We start from the raw sequence: 15,534 nt of genomic DNA on the forward strand, positions 1-15,534 counted from the left end.
AGAGCATCTGTGTACAAAGTTTCATTGCGGGCACTTGTTTGGTTAAGTCTCAGGAGTGACTTTTATACGAGAACGCCCGTCTAACCGTGCATTTAATTTTGACGATAGGACCTCTGACGGCCGACACCACCTATTTGACGTTGGTATATTAAAGTTCAGCTTACAGAGCATCTGTGTACAAAGTTTCATTGCGGGCACTTGTTTGGTTTAGTCTCAGGAGCGACTTTTATACGAGAACGCCCCGTCTAACGGTGCATTTAATTTCGACGATAGGACCTCTGACGGCCGACACCACCTTTTTGACGTTGGTATATTAAAGTTCAGCTTACAGAGCATCTGTGTACAAAGTTTCATTGCGGGCACTTGTTTGGTTAAGTCTCAGGAGTGACTTTTATACGAGAACGCCCGTCTAACCGTGCATTTAATTTTGACGATAGGACCTCTGACGGCCGACACCACCTATTTGACGTTGGTATATTATAGTTCAGCTTACAGAGCATCTGTGTACAAAGTTTCATTGCGGGCACTTGTTTGGTTTAGTCTCAGGAGCGACTTTTATACGAGAACGCCCCCGTCTAACGGTGCATTTAATGTAGGCGATAGGACCTCTAACGGCCGACACCACCTTTTTGACGTTGGTATATTAAAGTTCAGCTTACAGAGCATCTGTGTACAAAGTTCCATTGCGGGCACTTGTTTGGTTAAGTCTCAGGAGTGGCATTTAGTAGAGGACTTCCATTTTACGATACATTCCTACGGTTTACTTAGGTATTATATTTGGGATTTTTATTCATGACACATTTAATGGGAAACCTTTGTGGAAAGTAATAAATAGAAAAAACTGTGTTGATTTTGTGAAAGATCGTTTTTATAATTAGTATTATACAATTTATCTCAGTTTTTGAATTTTTGTTAACGCCTTCAGATTGATGACTGCAACATTGATGCACTAGACGGTCTGGACGATAAAGTGACGCTAACTTCACGGTGGTGTCATGTCGGCCTGTCTCAGTTTTCTGATAGTGTCACTGTCAGTTAGTGATTAGTGTTGTATCGTTAAGTGTGTTTGGTAAATGACTGGGTTTAGTTCGTAGTTCTGTGTGTTCACGAAGTATCTGGGGTTGTTTTCTTAGTTCAGTTCCTCAATAACGTTTCTCGAATTTCATTTATTGCTGTCTTATATCAATTGTCATTATGGTGCAAAATTATATGTTTGATTACTTAATTTGTATCCTTTTGGATTGAAAGCTAACAACTAATAAAATGATTTTTTGGCCAATAAATAGAACCCAGAGAAATTCATAACTCAGATATAATCATGAGATTATATATTTTATTTTAATTTAATCGATTCAAACACTTTTAAATTATGATGAGGCGGAGTTTGAAAGGGTTCTTTAAGTTTGTTGGACTTGGAATTTTAACAATAATTACTACAGTTGTTATCTTTCGGCAAGTACGGCCTCCAAAAGACATAACAGGTAACTCCAACAAGGGAGTTAACCCTATTCCACCTCCAGAAAAATTCGTCACAAATGTAAATATAAAGGAAGATTTTTACTACTATACAAATGCAGTCCGTCCAAAGAGTACTAAGATAGATTGGCATAATTACAAACAAATAGAAGAAGACAAAGCTAGAAGTGGTAAGTTTAATTTGGTTCTTTAAGTATTAAAGTCAAAACAAAACTACCATTAGCCTAGCATGACAGTTATACACCCTGTGGTGGATTTCCATATTTGCATACAAAGGGGCAAGGATTAACTCTTTCAGTGTCATACATATTTGCAATGCTAGTTAAATGTGCCTAATAATGTGTCTATAGAAGGCAGCAATATAGTAAGCGGAAACGGGTAGAGTTCAATAAGCGGACCCGGTTTTTTATATCAATTAGTATAATCATTGATGATAACTAATATTCGTATCTTGAATACTAGACTATCAATCGATATAAAAGTATCTATAGTCCTAAATAACAATCATATGTTTGAAATTAAAATATGAATTTAATAGTTACAGTGATGATATCATAAATAATAAATTAACCAGAACTATCAAACAAATTATTATTCAAACAAAAATAGGAAACTCATAAATAATTAAGAAATTATAACAAACATTGAATACAAAAATAAATGATATAATAACAATAATTAAAATAGAAAAGTTAAACTTGTTGAACTATCTATATGTTTTTCTCCTGGGTAGCAATTTTTAACTGCTTTTAGGAAATGTTTGAATGCGTCCTCTCCAGAAAATCGTACCTCTCTTGTATAATATATTCACAGATATGATCTGCAAGAAGGTCGGCTGGTATACCACTTTTCAAACTGCGTTTTACGGCACTCCTTGAGCTTTTAACTGTCTGATTGTTGACACCAGTTACTGGGTATAAAAAGTTTTTAATATGATTGACGGTAAAATGAACAAAACCACAGTCACTCAATCCAAAATACACTTTCCACATTTCTGTGATTATGGTTGTTCTAGGCTTTACATGTATTAATATGAGAGGAATGAGGGTTTATGGATCTCAGTTGTTTTCAGGACAAATCTAAATTCTATACCTACCACCACGTTTTTGTCCTTCTAGTATGGTATCAATTTAACCTAAAATCTAGGTTTCTTCTACCAACCTCCCTTTGTTATATTTTCATTTTCCAATTTTGCACTCATCAATTTCCACCGCCACTCCAGGACATCAAGCTTTTCTTCCCTATTAAACTATTCATCAATCCATATAAAACAAACTTCCCTACAAAACGACAGCCAGTCAGATATTGTACTTCTTGATGGGCGGTGTAAATCCAAACTACACTCAAGAATTAAAAAATCATAGTTTGTCTGATTTCTGGAAAAAAAGAAGTACATTAACTTACAATTTTGCATAGTACAACCTTAGATCTTTCCAAGAAACTATTCTTCAGTGCATTTTTACTAAAATTTATCTCCACTATTACCTTCTTTTTTGCATCAAAAGACGACCATATTTGCTCCTCTCACAGTTATATTTGTTTCTTTCCCTCAAATTTTAGATAATGGGTTTTTCGGTTCTAGTCCAACATGTTGAAGCCACGAAAACATGTATTATCATCTTTTAAAACAATGTCGTATAGTTTTCTAAAGTTGACTGCCATTTTAATAATCAAAAGTCACTTATATAAAATTGAAATATTACGTCTATTATCTGAAAGTGTTTACAGCTGTTGATATAGATTATTTGAGCTAATTGTTCCAAAAAAAAATCAGTATTGATTGATTATGTTGATGGTTATAATTAAGTAATATCGTTTGCCAATTTTGATATAAAAAACCGGGTCTGCTTATCATACCCTACCCCACATTTGAATCAGGGAACCAAATTATCGATTATAAATACCTAAACTATGGAGTACAGAAAACATTCTAATTGTAGTTATTTAAAATTAATTATTGCCAACTCTTTTTAATAACAATATTCTTAATAATTAGTTCAAACAAAGTAAAATCATTTGTATGGTATTTGAGTAATGGCTGCAAGTACAATGATGATGGACATGCATTATTTGTGTCACAAGTTGTCAGACATTTTTTATCTTTAATAGTTAGCAAAAAGTAACTAAATGTTACACTGCTTTGTTTGTTACATTTAATAAATACATGTAGCCTAGATAGTTTTTATATAAGTTTATTTTTTGTATTAAAACAGCTGAACAGAGTCTATACTGTTACCTGAAATACTTGTAACGTAATTTGGGTTTGGTAGTTTAGATAATCATAAATAATGATGGTTCGATTGTGGTGATAGCCCCTCATTATACTGCAGCCATTTAGAAGTATTATCGAAAAATACCATGCCATTATTAGTATATTGCATAGTCATAAAAAGGTTTATGTGATTTTGAGCAATTAACTAAAATCTATTTTATATTTTAGTTTGACGATCACGTGCAGTAGTCTTTAGTCAAGTAAGAAACATGAAAATTAAGTATCAAAATACCTAATTAGATACTAGACATAGATATATTAATCACTGCCTGCATTCCCAGACGCCTATCTAAGCTTAGGTCTGAGATATGATACCATATAATGCAGATGCCAGACATAGGTATTTTAATCTCTAACTGTCTTCTCAGTCTGTTTTAGAGTCTAAATTAATATATTAGCAATTGAAACTCCCAATAGCCCTAAGTTTACAATTTTAAACCACTAATATAATATAATATATAGAATATAAAGATGATTTTTGATGACTCTATGTACTGATATAGGAGAAAAGAGTGTCATTAAGTGAATTGTTCTGGGTACAAGCCAATATTACCACAATTAATAGTCGTTGGAAAAGCCACACAAATGGCTTTGTTGTGGTACCTTTGTGTAAGTCCTTATTCTGAGCAGTACTAATTAAATTGTTTTCCTAGGTAATGGAGAGCAAGGAAAGGCTGCAACACTCCCTCCCCACATCACTGCAGAGGAGAAGGAAAATCTGTACAAAACTAATGGTTTTAATGCTTTACTGAGTGATAATATATCATTAAATAGATCGCTGCCTGATATTAGGAAAAAGGGGTAATTTAAAGATTTATTAATGTTCTAGTATGTAGTAGTAATTGTACAAAATAACACACACACCAGTTAAATGGGACCTAAAACTATGCATTTGTTCACTATTAATTGAAAAATTAAGTATAAGATTTAGTTTGACTTCGAAGTAGATATATTTAGTGAGTCATGCACTAACACCCAGAAAATAAAAAGAATCTATATAACCAATCTAATTGTTTCAAACACAGCAGTCATAATAGTTTACTTGTATTTCGTGTATTCAATGTAGGACCTGAGGACTGATTGAAATCATGTTGTTCATCTGTCTGTACAATAACTCTTGATAGAAATGTCATAGAGACTTTAAACTTTGTAATGGGTTCTTCTCTGTCCAACGAATGGATTTTGGGATCAAAGGGCAGTCCGTCAGTTTGTTTGTCCGTCTATGTTATACTCATCAATCAGATTCGTCCCACCTATAGCCAAGACTCAGTTACACCACTGGCATTACTCATTATCATACAAACATTTACTTAAATATAACATACTCCATTGTAATGCAATTATGCTATTTTCATTTGTGGATGAAAATTACTGTTCCTTAAATAATCTTCGATATGTATACTAACATAGCTAATCAATGAAATCAATTAAGTTTAGAAAACAGTGAAGGATACATTCTTCTTATATTTTCTTACCTATTGTAAACATAAAAAACTGAGTATAAAATTCATTTATTGACTTCCACTTTCTCCTATCGTAATTTCAGTTTTTAAATAGGATAATCTTTCAAATATGGATAAAAAGATTTTAAAAAGCTCATCATTGTCTTTCCACACTATTAGTAGTTTATGTTGTTTGTTTTTTAACACATTCACTCCAACATTGACATTGAGCTCAATAAGAAATTTAGTGTTTTTAAGCTGGTGTAGGTAGAGTGGTTTTATTTTTTGGAACTGGTGACATTAGTGAAATCTGGTGATATTGGAAGGTTTGATTCCATGACATCATGAATCAAACCTTCTACGGGATGGGCTATAGTTACCAACTTTAGGTGTTCACATATCTCTTATCAGCAATTACAAACAGTCACAATATAAATGATTTTAGATATAGAAATATGCTCACTCCACAAGTTCACATGTAATACTGAATATATATCCATTTTTTGGAATTGGGATCCATCTGAATGCACACGTCAGATTCTCAAGTGGAAATTGGATCTTAATCCTAAATCTGGTCAAGTGTATCTAAATTCATGTAGCCTATAATCCACACTTCATTTGATTAAGGCTTAATCTGTTTTTATTATATAGTGTTTATTACAATAGTGAATTATGACAGGTGATGATGACAACATATTGCACTTAAAATACAGATTCAAAATCACAATAGAGTAAATTTTAAATATAAAAATACACACACACACACACACACACACACACACATATATATATTTTTTTAATAGAGTAATTTTTTTTTCTTTTTTTTGTATTTATCCAGAAAGCATTTATTTCCAGTGAGATTGGGTTTAGGTTTAACCTTTTCAGGTTACCCTGGATACAATCAATAGTGGCAATCAAACGGGCTATGCACACTGGCTGTACAGGATGACATGTATAAACTGCATAAGAGGAACAGTGGGATAATTGCATTGATGTAACATCTTCAAGCTTCCTGGTGGAATTGTCTTTCTATGAATGACTGGTGGTGCCACTACAACCTGTTAGTATATTCCTAGTAGACATATACCATTCCCACCTCATATTGTTATATTGTCTGAAACTCTCTGCCTCAGGTACCAAATGTTGGCTATACACTGTCCTATTTTGCTTTTATTCTCATCAGACTATGCTGGATCCCTAATCCTTTCTTTACAATCTGATATTTATATGTGTAAACGTTACTTCTCACATTCACTATCAGATTTTTGTGATTCTTGTGTAGATGCCAAAAGAAGAAGTACTTAGCCGAGTTGCCTTCCGTGAGTGTCATTGTTCCATTCCACAACGAGCACTGGAGCACTCTCCTGCGCACTGCGTGGAGTGTGATCAACCGTTCACCAGCTCATCTGCTCAAAGAAATTATTCTAGTCGATGACTTCAGTTCTAAAGGTTAGTTAGGTAAATTATGCAAACTTATTGCACAACATTTGTTGCAGGTTATATTTTATTTCAGTTTTATTTCCTAAAAATACGTGTAGTATTTAAATAAAATTTTTTTAAATTTTAAAACATTTTGAAAACACTTTTACATTGTTATTTAAAGATGTACAATTTATAATGGGTAAAAAGTCTTGTTGTAATTTAATCAAAGTGGTTTTAAATTGTTTTAGTTATAATTTAACATAAGATTTATTAGAAGAAACATTGTATGTGTTTAGTTTTTTAATCTTTAAAGGTACTTTGGTATTATCTGAAGGACACAATTTTTAGAACAGTTTTTATTACCAGAGCCCTAAAAATCTACACTATCAGAAAGAACCAACTTGACTATTTGACAAACTATTTGAGTATTGTGAAAATGAAATGCCATTATGACAATCGAATCTTGTTTTCTGCCTCCTAAAAGAAAGTGACGTCAGCAAGAAGGAGGCCACTCTGTTCCTATCTAATATTTGTTCTTAGACTAAGTAAGTAGATAAATATATGCGTATGTATTTTAAGTATAAAAATTAATCGAGCACGTACGTGATCTGAGCTTTAATTTAGGTACTGTCTCAAGGGATGTCTATCTTTTTTCACTAGAAGTGCCACTTAAGCTTGTATTCATGGCTATGGGTATTTCCAACCAGTACTTTCCTGACCTCATATAAAGTGCCAGATCAGCCAACATTATCTGACATTGAAAAAGTTGGATGATGAGGGATGTGATCTGACGTCAGGAAAGTACTGATCGGAAATGCCCCTGGTCTTCGACGTCACACTGCACTTCTAATGTAAAAAGGACAATATCCTTTCTTCGAGATAGTACCCAAATTAAAGACCAGATAACGTGACGGCTTGTAAAGGTTATATTTAACTTTGGTACAGTTAGTTACATATTTATGATAACCTAATCTAAAACCTACTTATATAGCCTATAACAAATAGTAGTAGGGACAGAGTGGCTTCCTTCTCGCCGACAGCTTCCTTTTCGGAGGTAGAAAACAGAAAACGATCATCAAAATGAGTTGTAATTTTCACAGTAATTCTAATAAACTGTCCTTTTTAGCAATATAGTTTTTTTAGGTTTTCGTGAAGAAAAAGTGTTCTAAAAATAGTAGCCTCCAGATAATACCAAAGTACCTCTTAAAATATTACAAAATGTAAAATAGTTGAAAAATATTAAAAAATGTAGTGGTTCATTACCTACATACATGCAAAAATTGAGGAAAATTTACCTATTGGTTTAGTTTATTAGACTGATTACACTATGTAAGCCAGTTAAAAATTAATATTACAGTAAAAAAATATTTTATGGTTTCATTGTATACCTTTTTGTTTGCATTGATAACACTACTGGTTATGAAGAAAGATAGGCTTTGTTTTCACCAACATGTTTGGTGTACAAAGATCTTAAATGATTTATAATATTACATATGGGTACCTTTGAAAAGTTCAAGAATCAATCCCCAGACGTACAAATTTTGACAGATTGTGCACTTAAAAATGAATGAAAATATTTTTAAATTGTTACAATATTTTGTGGGGAAACTGTTTACTTTACTATTCTATCAGTTTGAGATAATATATATGTATATATTCTTTTTAACAAATAAGTAACATATAGTGTGCATTTTACAGTTATTCAACTCGCCTTCGGCTCGCTGGGGGCTACGCCCCCAGGCCCCCATGATGTACGCTTGCAAATTCGGGGATGAGCGGTTAAATTCACGCTTGCAAATTCGGGGATAAGAAAGATTTGGTGATTGTTAAAATTCGGACATGAGGTCATGCCAGGAAATTCCCTGGGGGGGGGGTTTAATGTTACTGGGGAGTTAAGACATCAGGGGGTTATCTGGTTATACCAGGAACTTCCCAAGGGGGGTTAAGAGATATGGTGATTGTTAGAATTCGGACATGAGATCATGCCAGGAAATTCCCTAGGGGGGGGTTAATGTTACCAGGGTGGTTAACACATCGGGGGGTTTAATTTACTCAGGAGATTATATGGTCATACAAGGAAATTCCAAGGGTGTTTAATGTAACCTTCGCTAACGCTCAGCCAATTCACGATGTGCTTCAGTAGACGTATACTAGTCAGTCGTTTTACTAATTTTAACCAAAGTTTTGATTTAAAGAGCATTTTACGGCTTAACCGTTAGAGATACGACAAAAAGTGACTGGACCTTTCTTGTCGGAAATTTAATTTTCTCTTTCGATTATGCCATCAGATTTAAGCTACGACCTATAATTTAGGCAGTACAGAGCTTAGGACAAAAGGCTGCACTGGGCAGTTTAAAAATATCACGTAAAACTTAAAAAATCAATACTTTAAAAACGCGTTATGCAGCCAAACCGTTGAGGATAGGGCAAAATGTTACTGAACATTTTTTGTAGATCACGACAATTTCTTAAATCCTTTTAAAAGTTTGTTTTGAGCTAACGACCAACCGTTTAGCCGCTATCGAGCCCGAAAGGTAAATTTTTAGGCGAAAAAATTTCCAAATATTTTCACTTAATCACGTTTTGCGGCCAAACCAATGGAGATAGAGTAAAGAGTTACTGGCACATTTTTGTAAATTACTCATTTCCTAACTCCAACGTCTGTCTTATTTCGACCTCCGTCCAATGGTTTCGCCGCTATCGAGCCCGAAAACAAAAGTTTCACGTAAAAATTACAAAACAATTTGCACATAATCACGTTTTTCGGCCGAACCACTGGAGATAGAGCAAAAAGTTACTAGACCTTTTCTGTAGATCGCGCAATTTGCTAATTTGATGGGTCAATCAGATTTGAGCTACGACCTACCGTTCGGCCACTATCAGGCTCGAAACTTTATTTTTAAGCAGAAAAATCTCTGGAATGTCAAACATTCCCGCGTTTTGTCGCTTAAGGGCAGTCCGACCTCCATAAGAACATAATGTTAACTTGGGAAACCTATATCTCTGTAATGGTTATAGATAGAGTCCTGATTTTTATTTTACTTATATTAAATAGCTTATAATCTAGGTCTTATCATGAGGTTTTTAAATTTGAAAAAAAAATTAAAAAGTTATAATTTTTTTTATAATTTATTGTTTTTAACTAACATTTTTATAAGTAAAAATGTTTTACTGTGCCTCATTGACAAGAGATATTTATAAATTCCCATGAGGGGAACTAGGCAATAGTAAGTAGAAATACTGTATAAAAATTTGACTGGGGTAGGCCTAGTAGTTTTTGAGTTATAGGGCCCCAAAGTTAAAAAATAACAAGTTTCGGCAAATCAAGAAAAAGCAAGAAGGTAGCATATTTTGGACTCATACCTTGGTTTAATGATGGCCTGCACTGTAGGAAGGGTTGTCTGGATCCTCTGCTTCTTGATACCAGATCCTCCAGCTTCCTTTTGGCTAAAGTCCTTGATTGCCTGATTTTTTTTTCAATGTCGGTAGCCGCTTTATCTGCTTTGCGAATCCGCTGGGTGTCGAGACGTTTTAAAGCTAACCGCATATTCATTCCTGGTTCTAGCCCAATGTGCTCTCTAAAACTTTCACTTTGGAGCTGTACCCATCATTGAATGATAGGACTGCCTCATAGACACCTAGCCTAAGAGCACCTAGTGTAACAAAGGTGCGTTTAGGGAGCCGAGCCCAAATGACATTATTCATAGACTCATTAGGATTTTGAGATTTTCCTTTGAGACATTTTCTGAGTAGTTCTAGGCTGCACAAAGATTTAAAAATAGGTTTGATTGCTTTCATTAGAACAGGTGAGAGGTGAAAATGCTGGCTGTGGTCATATTTAGTTTTTTCTTTGGCGGCTTTGTTATACTTACACCATGTGTCTTTCGGTGTGTCGGGGCATAAAATATGTAAAGGCGTATCGTTAGTAGACTGAACATGACAGTACAACGCCCAAACTGCTCGCCTCATGGCTTCCACGCTGTGTGTTATTCCTACGGATGGCTAGTCCATAGTATATTTGGATTTGTTGGATCGCCTTCCCTGTTAGCCTACCTTTTCCCAGAAAGAGATTTTCCCGTCAGAAAGCTTCAAGCCTTTATTTTTCATGATAAAGTCCCTTATTCTTGTCCCCATCCTCTTCTGGACGTGTCCTACACATTCCAACTTCTGAATGGACACATCTGGGCCATATGGTGCTTCTGCCACAACTGCTGCATAGCCATTGGAGGAGTCACCATCTCCAAGGTACTCCACATAGCGAACACCGTATTTAGTCTCGGATCTTTTGAACATTGCAGTCGCACCTTCAGCTTCCATACCTCCACTGCTACCTACATAATTTGCCTTGCATATTTCTAAGTGTTGGTTGCTTGTTCTCTGAGGGCAGTTACAGTATTTTGACATTGAATAAATATCTATTACTTTACCCGTATCTGCTGAAGTAATTGTGACAACGCCATTTAGCGAGGTGTGGCCTCGCTTTTGCCAGCTTCCGTCAACCGCAACACATAAGTCATTAGAATTTCCATTTTCAATAACTGCTTCTGTCACTGCTCTCTTCATAGAGTTTTTCACACACACTTTCTACATTGGCTGGACAAAAAACTGTTCATGTTGATTGAAACTTGCTGGGCGGAGCGGGTAAATTCATCATGCCGCAAAGAGTTTGGGCAGCAGTATAGCCCTTTCCTATTACACGCAAGCCGTATACTAACCTTAGGTTCAAGTCATAGTAGCATTGTGAACTTTTGCTTGGTGCCTCAATAGGCCTAGGCCTAATATCTGTTGCATTTGGGACAGTTGTCAAAAGCTTTTGTCATGCCACAGCTTACAGGAGACGGAAATTTGTACTGCGAGCCCTGCTTAATGGTTTTCGACTAAATGATAGGTTGCCATGACAAACCCTACACACTGCAACATCTTTCAAAACTGATTCTAGCTGTACAATGTTTACTATGTCATACTGTAAGGTATCAGTTGAATTTCATAGCAGGCTAGGTTAGGGCTCAATTTCTCATTGGATGTGGAAACAACTTTGGGTGTTCTAGGCTATCCTCTTCATTACCTGAAGTTACTACTGTTTTCTTGCTACGAACAAACAGTCTTCTTCTTGTAACATAGTTTCTTAGTTCCTACTCTCTTCTTATTACCCATTTTAATCTACATTCAATTACAATAAACTCCTTTACAAATAAAAAACAACAGGGAAACTTGCAAATCACAAAACACAGTATTTCAAAACTTCACAATAACCTCCAACATAAAATAAATAAACAACAGATGACATCTGTCATATTGCTGACAGTGTGTGATATCAGCTAAAACCAGACTAAAAGCAAAACAGTACCAACATAACAAAACCAATTAATATCTATTTTATAGATTGTTGTTTACTATAAGGAGTGGTGCTCAACGCCAAACAACAGTTGCAAGCCTTTATATATATATTTTTTATATAAGGTTAATATTATAGTAATAAGGTATATTATATACCATTTTAAAGAGAAAATTCTAAAGAATATTAATAAATAAAAAACCAAAATTCCCCAAAAAAAATTTTTTTTTAATGTCCAGACTGCCCTTAACCACACGAGATAGGACAAAAAGTCACTGGACCTTTTTTGTAGTTCACTTCATTCCTGACTAACGATTTTTCGTCAGATCGAAGCTAGCTCTAACGGTTCACCCGCTATCAGGCTTACAAGAAATGCCTGCAGGGGTAAAGAATGCGCGATTTTTTAGGAATTTTTTTGAGGGGTTTAAAAGTAAAAAAGTCCGGTTTTCAGACTTTTCCTCCGGGTCATATTGTGAAGGGTACCTGCGTGCCAAATTTCACGTTTCCAGCACTTCTAGAAGTATGTCAGAATTTGTATCTATATATCAGTGAGTCAGTTTCACATGCGGCTGTATAAGTATTTAGATACACTATCACACAGATAAATGTATTAGTATTTTTGAATTCCTTAAAAATAATTTTTATAAATAGTTGAAATTCATCCCAGTAAAATGACATTTATATTATATGTTTTAGACATATAAGATTTTTTATAAAAGCTTCAATTACCCTATTGTTTTGGTATGTCTCTTTTGCATTGAGATGTATTAACATTATGTGTTAGTTTTCAATAACATAATTTAAAAAAAAAAAAATATATATTCTTAAATTATTGCTGAATAATGAATGAGCTTCTCCACATAAAACTACTTAATTATAGCATACAAGATTAATCAAGCCACTGTATTTACAAATTAAACGCTTATGTTATACAAAAAACAATACTATACATTTTAAAGTAAACTTTTCTTGATTTCAGTAAAGATTTCATATTTATAAGGGGTTAATAGTTTGTTACCCAAGGTTTATTAAAGTAGGTCATTGAGAGAGATTGTTGGGAAAATTGTGGCGTTTTGTGTCGTGTATTTCAGTTAATTTGCTAGATAATGTGTTCATGACTGAAGTGCCAGAGAAAGTGGGCAATCATAGTGAACAGTAGTTACCAAGATAGATTGTCTGATTACTCCTCTCACAAGATCAGCAGTTATAATGTTGCTGCTTGTTTGTCTTTACATTTACTTCTATTTACATTTTTATTTTCTATTATTTTGAACAATAAACAAGCATGTGTTATTTGAAAAACATTTTGTTTATGTTGGCTAGTCTCATATTTTCAGCCATAAAAATTATTTGCATAGCCTACATAAATTTGTAATTACTTAAAAGTAAATAGGTGAGTTTTAGCTTTTATTTAAATAATAAATACTTTACAGTAAGTCTCATGGTAAATAGATTTTGTTATTTAAAATATATCTTTAAAAACTAAAACCTATGTTTTATGTATAGGTTTTTTCAACAGGGATGCACTCTTAAGTTCTCTTTACCACTAAAATTTTAATCATATACTGCAATTTACAATAATAGTAGATTTGAACGGTAATGACTATGAAGTGTCAGTAATATTCATTTACAGTAAATTCTGACAGTGAAACTATTTAATTCTATTAATACAATATTTTAACATATTAATATAATAATAGACTACCTGATTCATGAGCGACAGGATATTCAGGATGGGTAATGTTGGGGGTATAGGTCTCCTCCTGTCAACATCTCAGGAGGAGGGATAACGGGCACTGTCTCAGTCAGGAAGGAAAGGAAGTTAGCTCTTTTCCAGCATCTTCCAGTCAAAGTAGGAGAGATCTTTGGGATCGAAAAGAACATTAAGGGAGCCCCACCTGCTCTAACAGAAATTCTTCACCATAAACTAAACATATTGACTAGTCTTTTTTTGCCCAAAAATTTGTGGTAAGATGCTCCTGGACATTCATAGGCATGCTCAAATTTAAGTGCCACATCGGTTTTTGCTGTACCCAGTGTAGGATAGATTGTACAGGCAGGTATAAAGCAGTCAAGTGAACATTCCTGAGTTAGGATGGCTTTATTTTGGACTTAGTTTTGTCTGTTTAAAGTAGTGATTTTCATTTTCATTCCTCAAGTTTATATTTTATGTTATTATCACATTACAGAGAAAAAAAGGAATTTATTTCCAGAGCTCAAAGGTTTAATTTTGTGATACTTGATTTTCTTTGTTGTTGCTCAGTAAAATTCAGAATTTAACATTTTCTCTATCAGAATGTTATAGTTTAGTATAGTCATTTAAATTTCTTTGAATTAGATAATTTACCAAAGTAAAAATATATAGAAATACTAGCTGTTTCCCGCGGCTTCGCACGCTTTTCGTAAGTTTTGCCCGCGTATGAGCATTTCTGGTTGAAGTAAATTATATTTCCAACCCCGATGTAGATTTTACCTTGATGTCACGATCAAGAAAATATGTCAAAAATGTATTGTACATGCATAATGTATTTTATTACAAAGTGGTCTACCACTCAACCTTTAAGTTCAACCAAAAATTTAGTTTAGACAATTATACATCATAACTTAGCGCCTTCAAATAGTGTTTCACTGTTTAATATACGTATCTATCTCGTAATTGCAGGTTATAATGTGCAGGCGCTTTGAAAACTTTTCTTCATTTTATTCGTTTATATTCACGACATAAGCGAATAATTCAGATAATAACTATCCTATCTTCTAAGTTAGACTAAATTACGGATACATGTGAAATTTGATTGAAATTGGTTCAGTCGTTTTGGAGTTTATTGGCAACATACATCGTGACTCAAGATTTTTATATATATAAGATTTTCTTGTGTAAGTTTCATAGAAATTAAATATCCTTGACCTGACTCATAAAATAATTATTATATGGAGGTGTACAGAAGCTATTCTTTATTCTCTTCTATTTCTGTTAAATGAAAAATGTATATTGCTGTTGTTGTATTTGCAGAACGCTGTAACATTCCTGTTCTATGTGTACATGAATCTGTTGTGCTCATAAAGATTGCTTTGTTTACAGTTCAAACCATAACAAATGTGTATCTTTTGTTATCACTTCTAAATTACTTACTTATTATGAAGAACAAATATTGTGTACTGTACCATGTAGTTGTTAGTTTTATACTACCTATTTTTAAACAGTTATGATCAACTTAAATAGAATTTTCCATTAATTTAGGTACCATTTAAAATTATAATTTTGTGGCAATAGCATACATATATTTGTATAATGTGGCCATTACAACGAAATGATTGTAATTATAAAAAAAGTTATGGACAAATATCTTTAGTTAATCTAAAGTAATAGAATATCATTATACCTTGAAACATGGCATTCACAATTCCAAAAATTTACCAAACAAAAATCAATTTTTAGATTATGAAAAGTTTTGCTTTTGAATTTTTTAAATAGTTATTGTTTACATACATAGTCTAGATCTTTTTATCTTATATTCCATATAAAGTGTAGAATACTGTCTGTAATGGTCAGAAAAATCAAATTTAGTTTTTCAATGTTTTTGATA

At 33.6% G+C, this 15,534-nt stretch overlaps 1 protein-coding gene across 2 annotated transcripts in view; it reads left to right on the top strand.

The window, feature by feature from the left end:
• The first annotated feature begins 1,002 nt into the window (after positions 1-1,002).
• The window catches only part of LOC124357674 (N-acetylgalactosaminyltransferase 6-like), a 52,465-nt gene continuing 37,933 nt past the window's right edge, over positions 1,003-15,534 (top strand). For both annotated transcript variants that reach the window (XM_046809658.1, XM_046809659.1), the window contains exons 1-3: positions 1,003-1,646; positions 4,402-4,549; positions 6,473-6,639. In XM_046809658.1, coding sequence (XP_046665614.1) covers positions 1,370-1,646; positions 4,402-4,549; positions 6,473-6,639 — 592 coding nt within the window. In that variant the 5' untranslated portion in view covers positions 1,003-1,369. The remainder of the gene's footprint in view (positions 1,647-4,401; positions 4,550-6,472; positions 6,640-15,534) is intronic.

This window comes from Homalodisca vitripennis, chromosome 3 (assembly GCF_021130785.1).
Source record: "Homalodisca vitripennis isolate AUS2020 chromosome 3, UT_GWSS_2.1, whole genome shotgun sequence".
Classification (NCBI taxonomy): domain Eukaryota; kingdom Metazoa; phylum Arthropoda; class Insecta; order Hemiptera; family Cicadellidae; genus Homalodisca; species Homalodisca vitripennis.